Source organism: Giraffa tippelskirchi, chromosome 1 (assembly GCF_054371585.1).
Source record: "Giraffa tippelskirchi isolate mGirTip1 chromosome 1, T2T-mGirTip1v1.2.pri, whole genome shotgun sequence".
NCBI classification, from domain to species: domain Eukaryota; kingdom Metazoa; phylum Chordata; class Mammalia; order Artiodactyla; family Giraffidae; genus Giraffa; species Giraffa tippelskirchi.
Genome location: NC_137275.1, coordinates 149,138,726 through 149,151,329, shown reverse-complemented (window position 1 = coordinate 149,151,329; position 12,604 = coordinate 149,138,726). Strand labels below are relative to the sequence as shown.

At 40.6% G+C, this 12,604-nt stretch overlaps 1 protein-coding gene across 1 annotated transcript in view; it reads right to left on the bottom strand.

The window, feature by feature from the left end:
* Positions 1-12,604, bottom strand: part of FREM1 (FRAS1 related extracellular matrix 1) — a 148,610-nt gene that overhangs the window by 39,211 nt on the left and 96,795 nt on the right. Inside the window, exon 24 of the mRNA XM_081500121.1 lies at positions 6,637-7,051. Within this exon, the coding sequence (XP_081356247.1) occupies positions 6,637-7,051 (415 nt within the window). The remainder of the gene's footprint in view (positions 1-6,636; positions 7,052-12,604) is intronic.

Sequence of the window (12,604 nt, the reverse complement as noted above, 5' to 3'; positions counted from 1 at the left end):
AAAGATCACACAAATAAACCTATCTATGGAACAGAAACAGAATCACAGACATAGAGAACAGACTGGTGGAGAAGGGGTTGGGGAGGGATGGGATGGGAGGTTAGGATTAGCAGATGTAAGCTTTAATATATATTAACAGAATGGATGAACAACAAAGACCTACTATATAGTATGGAGAACTATATTCAACACCCTACAATAAATTGTAATGGAAAAGAATACCTTAAGAAAGAAAGAATGTAAATATATGTATAGCTGAATCATTTTGCTGTACAACAGTAATTAACACATTGTAAATCTTCAATTAAAAAAAAGATGCAGAATCTTAGACAGACAGACATGATTTCCTACAAAATCAATGTCAGATTAGTACCTGTTGGTGTCAATAAAATATAACTGTGTTTTGTATTTAAGTCCTGTAGCTTTGCCCTGAGCTACTCAATTTGGGAACATAAGTGGTACACCTATGTTTAGGAGATTCACTTCAGTTCAGTTCAGTCGCTCAGTTGTGTCTGACTCTTTGCGACCCCATGGAATGCAGCGTGCCAGGTCTCACTGTCCATCACCAACTCTTGGAGCTTACTCAAACTCATGTCCATTGAGTCGGTGATGCCATCCAACCATCTCATCCTCTATCATCCCTTTCTCCTCACATCTTCAATCTTTCCCAGAATCAGGGTCTTTCCCAATGAGTCAGTTTTTCACATCAGGTGGCCAAAATATCAGAGTTTCAGCTTCAGCATCAGTCTTTCCAATGAATATTCAGGGATTATCTCCTTTAGGATGGACTGGTTGGAACTCCTTGCAGTCCAAGGGAATCTCAAAAGTCTTCTCCAACTCAACAGTTCAAAAGCATCAATTCTTCAGCACTCAGCTTTCTTTATAGTCCAACTCTCACATCCATACATGACTACTGGAAAAAACCACAGCTTTGATTAGACAGACATTTGTTGGCAAAGTAATGCCTCTCCTTTTTAATATGCTGTCTAAGTTAATAGATCTTCTTCCAAGGAGCGTCTTCTAATTTCATGGCTACTGTCACCATCTGCAGTGATTTTGGAGCCCCCCTCCAAAAAAATGTCTCTCACTGCTTCCATTGTTTCCCCATCTATTTGCCGTGAAGCAATGGGCACAATTGCACTCATCTTGCGTGCTAAGTAATGCTTAAAATTCTCCAAGCCAGGCTTCAGCAATACGTGAACCATGAACTTCCAGATGTTCAAACTGGTTTTAGAAAAGGCAGAGGAACCAGAGACCAAATTGCCAACATCTGATGGATCATCAAAAAAGCAAGAGAGTTCCAGAAAAACATCTATTTCTGCTTTATTGACTATGCCAAAGCCTTTCACTCTGTGGATCACAATAAACTGTGGAAAATTCTGAAAGAGATGAGAATACCAGACTACCTGACCTGCCTCTTGAGAAACCTGTATGCAGGTCAGGAAGCAACAGTTAGAACTGGACATGGAAGAACAGACTAGTTCCAAATAGTACGTCAAGGCTGTATATTGTCACCCTGCTTATTTAACTTATATGCAGATTACATCATGAGAAATGCTGGGCTGGAGGAAACACAAGCTGGAATCAAGATTGCCGGGAGAAATATCAATACCCTCAGATATGCAGATGACACCACCCTTATGACAGAAAGTGAAGAAGAACTAAAGAGCCTCTTGATGAAAGTGAAAGAGGAGAGTGAAAAAGTTGGCTTAAAGCTCAACATTCAGAAAACTAAGATCATGGCATCTGGTCCCATCACTTCATGGCAAATAGATGGGGAAACAGTGGAAACAGTGGCTGACTTTATTTTTTGGGGCTCCAAAGATGGTGATTGCAACCATGAAATTAAAAGATGCTTACTCCTTGGAAGGAAAGTTATGACCAACCTAGACAGCATATTAAAAAGCAGAGACATTACTTTGCCAACAAAGGTCTATCTAGTCAAGGCTATGGTTTTTCCAGGGGTCATGTATGGATGTGAGAGTTGGACTATAAAGAAAGCTGAGCACCGAAGAATTGATGCCTTTGAACTGTGGTGTTGGAGAAGACTCTTGAGAGTCTCTTGGACTGTAAGAAGATTCAACCAGTCCAACCTAAAGGAGATCAGTCCTGAATGTTCATTGGAAGGACTGATGCTGAAGCTGAAACTCCAATACTTGGGCCACCTGATGCAAAGAGCTGACTCATTGGAAAAGACCCTGATGCTGGGAAAGACTGAAGGTAGGAGGAGAAGGGGACAACAGAGGATGAGATGGTTGTATGGCATCACCGACTCAATAGACATGGGTTTGGGTAGACTCTGGGAGTTGGCGATGGACAGGGAGGCCTGGCGTGCTGCAGTTCATGGGGTCGCAAAGAGTCGGACATAACTGAGTGAATGAACTGAACTGATGGGACCAGATGCCATGATTTAGTTTTCTAAATGTTGAGTTTTAAGCCAACTTTTTCACTCTCCTCTTTCACTTTCATCAAGAGGCTCTTTAGCTCTTCTTCGCTTTCTTCCATAAAGGTGGTGTCATCTGAGTCTCTGAGGTTATTGATTGATATTTCTCCTGACAATCTTGATTCCAGCTTGTGCTTCATCCAGCCCAGCATTTCTCATGATGTACTCTGCATGTAAATTAAATAAGCAGGGTGACAATATACAGCCTTGACATACTCCTTTCCCAATTTGGAACCAGTTTGTTTTTCTGTGTCCAGTTCTAACTGTTGCTTCCTGACCTGCATAAAGATTTCTCAGGAGGCAGGTAAGGTAGTCTGGTCTTCCCATCTCTTTCAGAATTTTCCACAGTTTGTTGTGATCTACACAGTCAAAGGCTTTGGTACAGTCAATAAAGCAGAAGTAGATGTTTTTGTGGAACTCTATTGCTTTTTTGATGATCCAAAGGATGTTGGCAATATGATCTCCAGTTCCTCTACCTTTTCTAAATCCAGCTTGAACCTCTGGAAGTTCATAGTTCACATACTGTTGAAACCTGGCTTGGAGAATTTTGAGCATTACTTTGCTAGTGTATGAGATGAGTGCAATTGTGTGGTAGTTTGAGCATTCTTTGGCATTGCCTTTCTTTGGGATTGGAATGAAATCTGACCTTTTCCAGTCTTGTGACCACTGCTGAGTTTTCCAAATTTGCTGGCGTATTGAGTGCAGCACTTCCACAGCATCAGCTTTTAGGATTTGAAATAGCTCAACTGGAATTCCATCACCTCCACTAGCTTTGTTCGTAATGATGCTTCCTAAGGCCTGCTTGACTTCACATTCCAGGATGTCTGGCTCTAGGTGAGTGATCACACCACCCTGATTATCTGGGTCATGAAGATCTTTTTTGTATAGTTCTTCTGTGTATTCTTGCCACCTTTTCTTAATATTTTCTGCTTCTGTTAGGTCCATACCATTTCTGCCCTTTATTGCACACATCTTTTCATGAAATGTTCCCTTGGTATCTCTTATTTTCTTGAAGAGATCTCTATTCTTTCCCATTCTATTGTTTTCCTTTATTTCTTTGCACTGATCACTGAGGAAGGCTTTCTTATCCCTCCTTGCTATTCTTTGGAACTCCGCATTCAAATAGGTATATCTTTCCTTTTCTCCTTTGCCTTTTGTGTCTTTCTTTTCTCAGCTACTTATAAGTCCTCCTCAGACAACAGTTTTGCCTTTTCGCATTTGTTTTTCTTGGGGATATTCTTGATCACTGCCTCCTATACAATGTCACGAACCTCTGCCCATAGTTCTTCAGGCACTCTGTCTATCAGATCTAGTCCCTTGAATCTATTTGTCACTTCCACTGTATAATCATAAGGGATTTGATTTAGGTCATATCTGAATCAAACAGTCTAGTGGTTTTCCCTACTTTCTTCAATTTAAGTCTGAATTTGGCATAAGGAGTTCATGATCTGAGCCACAGTCAGCTCCCAGTCTTATTTTTGCTGACTGTATAGAGTTTCTCCATCTTTGGCTGCAAAGAATATAGTCAATCTGATTTAGGTATTGACCATTTTGCCTAATTCATCACTCAGTGGTGGCCAGTGTCATATTTTCTTGCCAGAAAGAGCTCTTAAAAGCAAGAGACTGAGGAGGTCACCTCTTCTGCATTGCAAATGGGTCAGTCAATTCCTGAATTATTTGACTTCTCTGCTCAGAGACATCAGGAAGTTCAGGGGAATTATGGGAGAAAGTTTGAGGCTTTCCTTCTGAGGTTTTTTTAATTTGTTTAGTTTACACAAAGGCAAGGAAAACCTTGTACTTTTGATGAAAAACTTTTGCAACATGTATTCAACATTTCCCTATCAGTTAACTCTAAAACTTCAAGAGATAAGGCTCTTGTGATAACCACACTCTATAAGATATTTTTGCTGTTGGGAGAAACCTGATTGAAGTTCTGGTGCTCTCTTCAAACTCTAACCCCTTTTCTCTCCCTGTTCTGGAGTGCAGATAGGAATTCTTACACTGGCATTCAGAATTGATATTTCCTACAAATTTGTAACCAAATAGACTAGAACATTATTCCAGGTTGGGCAGTACTACATTTCTCTACATAGCATAGGGGTGGGGGTAGTCAGGAGTTAAGAAAAATATGAACCGACTGAAGAGTGGGAGGGAACTAACAACAATTAAAACATGTAATAAAAAAAGAAATTAACTTTACTATGCACAAGGTATTTCTTACATACTCTACCAATAATATCAACACCTTCTCTCAGTGTATCATAATCTCATTCTACTTTCTAGACCTCCTTATAGTCAAAGATTCATCTTGTATCCACTCCATGTTATCATAACTCCCCACTTTCATACTCAGATCTCACCTTAGAGACTGTGATGGTTAATTCTACATGCCAATTTAGCCAGGATGTTTGGTCAAGCTAGATGTTCCTGTGAAGGCATTTTTTTAGATGTGATGAGTATATCAATCAATAGACTTTGAGTAAAGCAGATTACCCTCCATAATGTGGGTGGGCCTCATCCAATCATTTAAAGGCCTTAAAAAAAAAAAAAAGACTGAAGTCTCTTGAAGAGGAAGGAATTCTGCCTGCAAACTGCCTTTGGACTCAAGACTGTAACATCAACTCCCTCTGAAATCTTCAGGCTGCTGGCCTGCTTCATAGGTTTTGGAATGTGTCAGACCCCACAATTGCATGAGCCAATTCCTGAACAGAAATCAATCTTTCTCTCTTCCTCTCTCTCTTATCATTTATATGCGTATAAATTATATAATCCTATTGATTGTTTCTCTGGAGACACCTGACTAAGACAGAGATGAAAGAACAAGGGAAAATTATTATTATTTTACATAATTAGAATGTATTCTGCATTAAGACAGATTTACATCTTTTATGCTGTTGGTGGAAGTGTGTAGAACAGGGTGAACTGTATCCAAGGAGAGTGGATTCAAGGCTCTGAGAGCCAGAATATACTTGATGTGTTTTGACTAAAAAAGGAAAAACACGTTATGTCCTCCAAGAATCATCTTAACAGTCAACATAACTGTGGCAGCACAGTACCACAGAAGGACACAGCACTGGGGATTAGGAAGACTGGAGCTCTTTATGTGTGTTTGACCAAATTGTTTAATTTTTGAGCTTCTGAACATCTATAAAATAAAGACAATAAAACTCAGTTCATTGGATTTTTATCAAAATTAAATGAGATTTATATAAAGCGGGTCTGACCTACAGTTAACACTTTAAAATTGTAGCTTCTATAATTATTTTTCTCATCAATACATGGGTAATACTGATGCAGCTTCATAAGTTTTCGGGTGTGTAATTGAAAACCATCAAAATTACAGTTAACCATTAAAATGCTCTTGGACTGCAAGGAGATCAAACCACTCAATCCTAAAGGAAATCAACCCTGGCTATTCACTGGAAGGGTAGATGCTGAAGCTGAAGCTCTATACTTTGGCCACCTGACGTGAAGAGCCAACACCCTGGAAAAGACCCTGATGCTGTGAAAGACTGAGGGCAAGAGGAGAAGGGGACGGCAGAAGATGAGATGGTTAGATAACATCATTGACTCAATTGACACGAATTTGAGCAAACTTCAGGAGATAGAGGAGAACAGAGGCACCTGGTGTGTTGCAGTCCATGGGGTCACAGAGTCAGACAAGACTTAGCAACTGAACAACAACAACGCCAGTAGATAACATAGGCCAATAAGCATCATTATAATAGTATAGTTAGATATTAAAAAAGCAATTATAAGAGACTGAATACCTAACATACTTCAGGCAACATGCTAGTACCTTGGATACCTTATGTTATGTAATTCTTACCACAATGCTGTAAGGCATGTTTTTTGAAGAACAAAACATAGAATCAGAAGAGTCAAAAAACTCTTTTAAGTTCACACAGCTTTGAAAAGAGTGAAAGCAGAAATTCCAACCTAGGTGTCTGTCTCCAAATGTATTTTGGTCCTGTGTATTACCACTGACTCCAAAGGTCAGTCATTATCTTGTACACAGGCAGCTCATCTGTTTTGTGTTCATATTAACATGTCTGGTGCCTTGCTTAGTGCCTGGCATGCTATAGACACACATTATACATTTGAATGAAAGAAGGAAGGAAATAGGAAACAGTTCTCCCGGAAGTCGTGTTCTCCTTATCTCTGGCCATGAACTGTGTATTTGTTATACTTGCCTGGATGGTGAATGATACAGGTTCTTGCCACACTCTCCCATCCACAAGAAAGCCATGGTTTGTCCCATCTGTGGCCACAAAAGTGAAGTGGTCAGTCCGAGAATCCCCTCCAAAGTGCCGATAGGCCACATGCCGGCTGTCCACGTCCAGCTGAGTGAAATTGCGTGGGATCGGCATCATCCCCTGCAGGTAGAGCTGGCCATGCCGTGGGAGCTGGGCCAGAAGAAAGGTGAGTTTCTCGGCTGGAGTGTCAGGGTCGGTCAGCTGCAGGAGGTCAGGGGAGAGCAGGCCCGTGGCCCCTTCGACCAGTCTCAACCCCTTGTTCCTGGTCACCACGGGTAAGGCTGTGTCCACAGTCTCCAGTGTGATCTCAAAAACCCCAGGCTTGGTCTGAAGTCCATTGCTGACGATGAATCTGGCAAAGAGAGGCAAGGCAGCCTTCAACATGGATTCTTGTGTCACCATCTATTGGAATGAAATGATAACAATACACACCTTTACTCAAGGACATGTTGTGTTGGAATGTGAAGGAAGGCTCAAGAGCAGTTCTTTCAGGAGGACACCATTCTATCCATTAAACTAGTCACTAGACAATGTGTACATGGACCATTCTAACCCCCCAAGTATCGCTCAGCAGCAATGGATGGTAGACTCCTGGGATGGAGCAAGTTAACTGTGCCAATGATATTTCTCAGGCTTGTCAATACTTAGTGTCATTTCTTGCCCCAAATAGGAATTTCATAGCCCAGACTCTTTTGCAATCGTATTTTCTTTGTGAGATTTTAATAGGCTCAGTTCTTCAGGCTGATCATTGGAAGCCTGTCCAATAAAGTACTGAGTAGGCTGAATTTGGCTTATTCACTCAATTCATATATTTTTCTGTTTGTTTTCACATTTGCCCATGACAAGATATGGGGGAGTTATGTTAGACAAAGATTATTCCCCTACTTTAAAGAAAAGAAAATTAGAGTGGAAAGATTCAGAAACACGGCAGATCATAAGGCAGGTAGGAGACAGAACTGGAACAAACACCCAGGTCCTCTGACTCCACATCTTCTGTTCTTGCAGTTTTAGTGATTGCTGATTTAACAATTCACTAAGAAAGAGTTGTGGTGCCTAAGTATCACTGCAGACCTAGAAGAGAAAACTGAAATGATACAAATCCAAGCTGAGCAAGATGTTTCTTACACTTGAAGCTCTGTAATACCATGGCGTGCTTCTGATTACATTGATCACTAAATCACATTCCACCCACACCGACAATCTCAAAATTAAACTAACCAAAATCACCCTTAGAACATTTCAAAGTATAATTTCTATACAAAGGACAGTTGAGACTATGATGAAATTAAGCCAACAAAATCTGCTATTGAAACTCCAACAAGTTAGGAAATCATTAATCTCAAATGGAACTGACTCATTCACCATTGGCCAAAGAAATGTACTTCAAAACAATCATGGAATTGTGTCTATTTGCTTTTTTCCACGTACCAGTTCTGAAATAGTCATGGAGGGTAGAAACACTCTTATGTTTCACGGATGTAAAAATCTCCTAAAACATTGTAGTGCGTATAACATTGAATGATAAAAGAATTTTTTTTGGAGGTTCTTTTTTAAAATTAGAGAAGATATGGGGTTCATATTTATTTTATTAATTTGACAAATGTGACTACCAAGTTTTTTATTCTCTACAAAAGATATCTTATCTTTCAGGAATGGAAGGTTGATGCTTCGCTGTTGAACATGAAGGAATATGAAATCAGGTTGTGTGGGCGTGATGAGCCTGCCAGCTTGCCTGGGGCAAAGGACTCCAGGACAAGAGCAGCTGGACCAGAAGTTACAGGGAGATGAGTTTGGCAGATACAGATTTTGCTTTGAAGGCTAGGCTAACATTTTTGAGCTTTCTGATTATCAAGCTGGTAAGACTGCCTACCAGGAAAATAGGATGCGATGCACGGAAAAGGAATCCTTGTTCAAAAAGTTAAAACTGCTAAGTGAAATACTCCAAATAAAACACAGTTTTGGACATTTCATATACCTTGACTTGTAAAGAATACAACCTGTTTTTTTCCCCCCACAGCTCAAACAAGAATATGGAATCAACTTTAGAACTGTAGATGGAACAAAATCATAGTTTCCTTAAAACAAAACGTTTGGATAAATATATTCTAAGCAAATAGGTAATTTCATTGCTGTATCATGGAGTGTTTGCAAAATCCATTATTTTTTAAAAAGAAAAAAAATCACACCTGAGAAAAAATATTTGTGTGTGCTCTTCACCTTTTAAGTTATTAGTCACCTTGACAATATCAAAGATCGGGTGATACACATTTTTAGGTACAAAAATCATGGTTTGTTTCTCAGGGGATGCTTTTCATGGAATTATGCCCTTATTCCATTGTTTTCTGGTTAACTCTGTCATGTTTCCTCCCTGGAGTCTATCTGAACAGAGGTAAAAATTAGAGACTAGGCATCCTCTCAGGGCCTCCATTTTCATATAACCTCTCCAGAAACAGACTTCATGCCTTCAACTTTGCCCTCTTTCACAATAAAGTGGCTGTCTATGTAAAAACATGCTCTTTTGAGAGTTTTAAATTAGCAATTTATAGTTGAGCACAGAGAACATGTAGACATGTCAAATACTGGTGGAGAAGGAAATTTAAAAAAAATGGGAGAGAACGGGAGAGACAGCCATTAGGAGCAAGGAGGTGAAGCAGGAGCCCCAGGGGCTGCCAGGGGCTCATCAGAGGTGGCCATTTTGAGTATCTGATTCTGACTTTCTCCTCTAGAGACTGAATTCCAAAAATGCCCAACTGGGTGCCCCAAGCTCAATCTCAAGGTGGCTGCATTATCCACATACATGTGACCTGTGTGAGGCCACTGAAGTTTTCTCATGATCCAGGCAGTCCTTCTCAGACTCCTTTCTGCCTCTGACAGGCATCTGACCACAGTGAAAATCAGCAGTCTGCCCTCAGTCAGAGGGGAATGAGGGTGAGTGGGTTAGGGACCATTTAAGATAAGAAACATGTTTCCTGAGGCCGGTGTTCTCAGCTGGGAGGCTCGGGCTGCTGCCTGCACTGACAGAAAGCTAATAAGCCAGTGGCCAAAAGGATGCAATGTCCCAACATAACTGGATCAAGTACATCCTTCCACATTCACAAGTAACAGTGCAAACTATTCACAAGCGGAGAACATTATCAGAGAGAGTGAGAGATGGGGTGAATTGGTCATGGTTGGCTTCCCAGTCAAAAGAAAAAAAAGTCTAGCAGAACCAGTGCAACAAGGTCAATGCTTTGTGCCTGTAAAAGTTGACCAGATGATCTTGCAAATGACCCATACTATCCCCCTCAGAAGAAACCTTCCAAATTGATTTCCAAGTTTTAAAACAATAGTGTCATTATTATGGCATCCAATCAAACTTAAGAAGCCAGTGGTGTTGAGGTGGCAGCTCCTTGTGTGGGTCCATTTTGTTTAATTTCCTTTATTATGCCCCCCCTGAGAAGAAACGCAGCCAAGATGACCACTGTCTCATGAAATTTGGGGAATGACTCTCAGATCTGTGTGGGGTGCCTGCCCGGCCTGATTTCACCATTACCATGGTGCTTTCAAGCTTTCTGCATTTCCTGGCAATAGAGTTGGCTGAAGAATCTGCCATCTGTCATGGCATTTAAAAGATAAAAATGGAATCATAAATAGAGCCAGTTCTTCAGGAAAAAAAAAAAAAAGTCCAACCGGCATGTCAAAATGGAGGACATTAGCATGTTCTTTTAGAACCCGGCTGCCAGCAGCTGAAGTCAGCTTGCTAATCACTTGGTGTCAGCTGTCCCAGAATGTGCTGCCAAATCCTTCTTCCAGGCCAGCAGCACCAAACAATACAGGAGAAATTTATGATTCACAAAATATTTTTGCAGAAGGTAAAAGCTGACCATTAAACTCCCCCGTTTAATTAATGCTGCCATAGCCTACATTAAAAAGTGAAGGGAGGAGGGAAGCTCTCTGCCACAGAATTTATCTCTTCTCCCCAGCCAAATTCCTTGCCAGATTTAACAGCAAGCAACATAAATTTAGGTGATTAGATTGGTTGCATATATTTAATTTTTAAAAAGCACCACGATCACACTTTCATTAAAACAGCCTTTCAGCTTTGGTTGAACGCCACCTGACAAACAACACAACTGTTGGGTTAGTGAAATGACAAGATTAAAACAAGGGTCTTCAGCAGATGTGAGGCTCTTCCATTATAAATATGTAAAACTGCTGGCCAAACATCAGAATGACACACACGGAGAAGGGTCCTTCCCACAAGTAAAGATTCTCCACAAGGTTTTTGGTACAGTCAGGTATAATGGAAAGACCTCTCTACAATGAGATCTCAGCCCAAATTTAGCTCTGATCCTCAGCTCTGTCAATTTAGGTGACTTTTTGCCTCTTCGAGTCTCACTTTTCTCACCCATAAAATGGGAACAAGACATCTCTCTCAAGGTGGTGGTGTAAGGCTTAAGAGCAACGATACTTGTGTAAAAGGGGTCTAGTACACTGCTTGATGGGGCTTCTCAGGTAGCACTAGTGGTAAAAAACCCATCCACCAAGGCAGGAGACATAGACAAGGGTTCGATCCCTCACTCGGGAAGATCCCCTGGAGGAAGGCAAGGCAACCCACTCCAGTATTCTTGCCTGGAGAATCCCATGGACAGAGGAGCCTGGCAGGCTACAGTCCATAGGGTCGCACAGAGTCAGACATGACTGAAGAGACTTAGCACGCACACACACACTGCTTGATCCATTACAGGTGTATCAAGACTAGATTTCTTACACATAAATGAAGGGACTGGATTAAATCAGTGTGTTTCTACCCTTGCTGTTTATTGTCTTGATGAACCTGTTTCCTAATCTTGAGTCATTCAAACACCGTCCTCACAATTTTTGCCATTTTCTGGTACTACTTGTACTCTTATTACCCACTATTTTGCTTTATATCAACTCATTTTTCTTCTTAAATAAATGTACTTGAAAAGAAACCTTTTAACGGCTAAAAGATCAAAGTTTTCACTCATAAAAATGAAATCGCCATAAACACGACAAAAATAAATACAAGAAACCAACTGTTTTTCATTCGTGCTAGATATTGTTGGCCAATGGCTTGGAGCCTGAGGCCTGTACTCTGTTTGCTAAAAAGGGAAAAGCAGTCCATACTGAAGAGCTGTTATGGACATATGAGCACAGGCCGCCTGAGACTTCCTTCTAGAAATAGAAGGATTGAGAGTATTAAAAAGGAGTTTCTCACTCGTGAATCTCTATTACTTAATGTCTCCTTTCTGTACCAGCCAACATCATTTTGCATCTTTGTAGCATTGGTGGTACTAATCACTCATTTTACAAAACTGAGTCACAGAGTTTCTGCTAAATGAAAACCTTGCCCAGAAGCTCTCTGTGCAAAACAAACTAAAAATCAAACCACTAACAAACTAAACAAATCAAAGTTATCTCAGTAATTCGAGATGTGAGCTGCAGAACACCATCAATTCAGCCCCTTCATGTGCTGTCTGGGAGAGGACCTCAGAGGCTCCTGTAAATCTTCAGACACCTCAGAACACACTGGGAACAATGGACTGGACTGGACTGGACATGGCTAGTCCCAACAGCATCGGAATCACCTGGAGAGCTTTTAAAAATGCAGATTCCTTGGCCTGAAACTGGACTTTCTAAGGTTGTCTCTCTGCAGGGAGGCCCAAGAATTTAAATTTTGTAAATCTCTCAGGTAACTCTCTTGAGAATCTAGAAACTTAGAAACTCCTGGGATGAATGACTTTATAAACACCCTCTAGTATGATTCTCTATGGATGTGAATTAGGAAGCTGTTATGGTATCACTAATTCTCACATCATAGATACCGTTTTTTATTCTCAGCTCATCACTACCATCTAATTAAGGCCTAATCATTATATCTCAACATCTTTATGTCTTCATT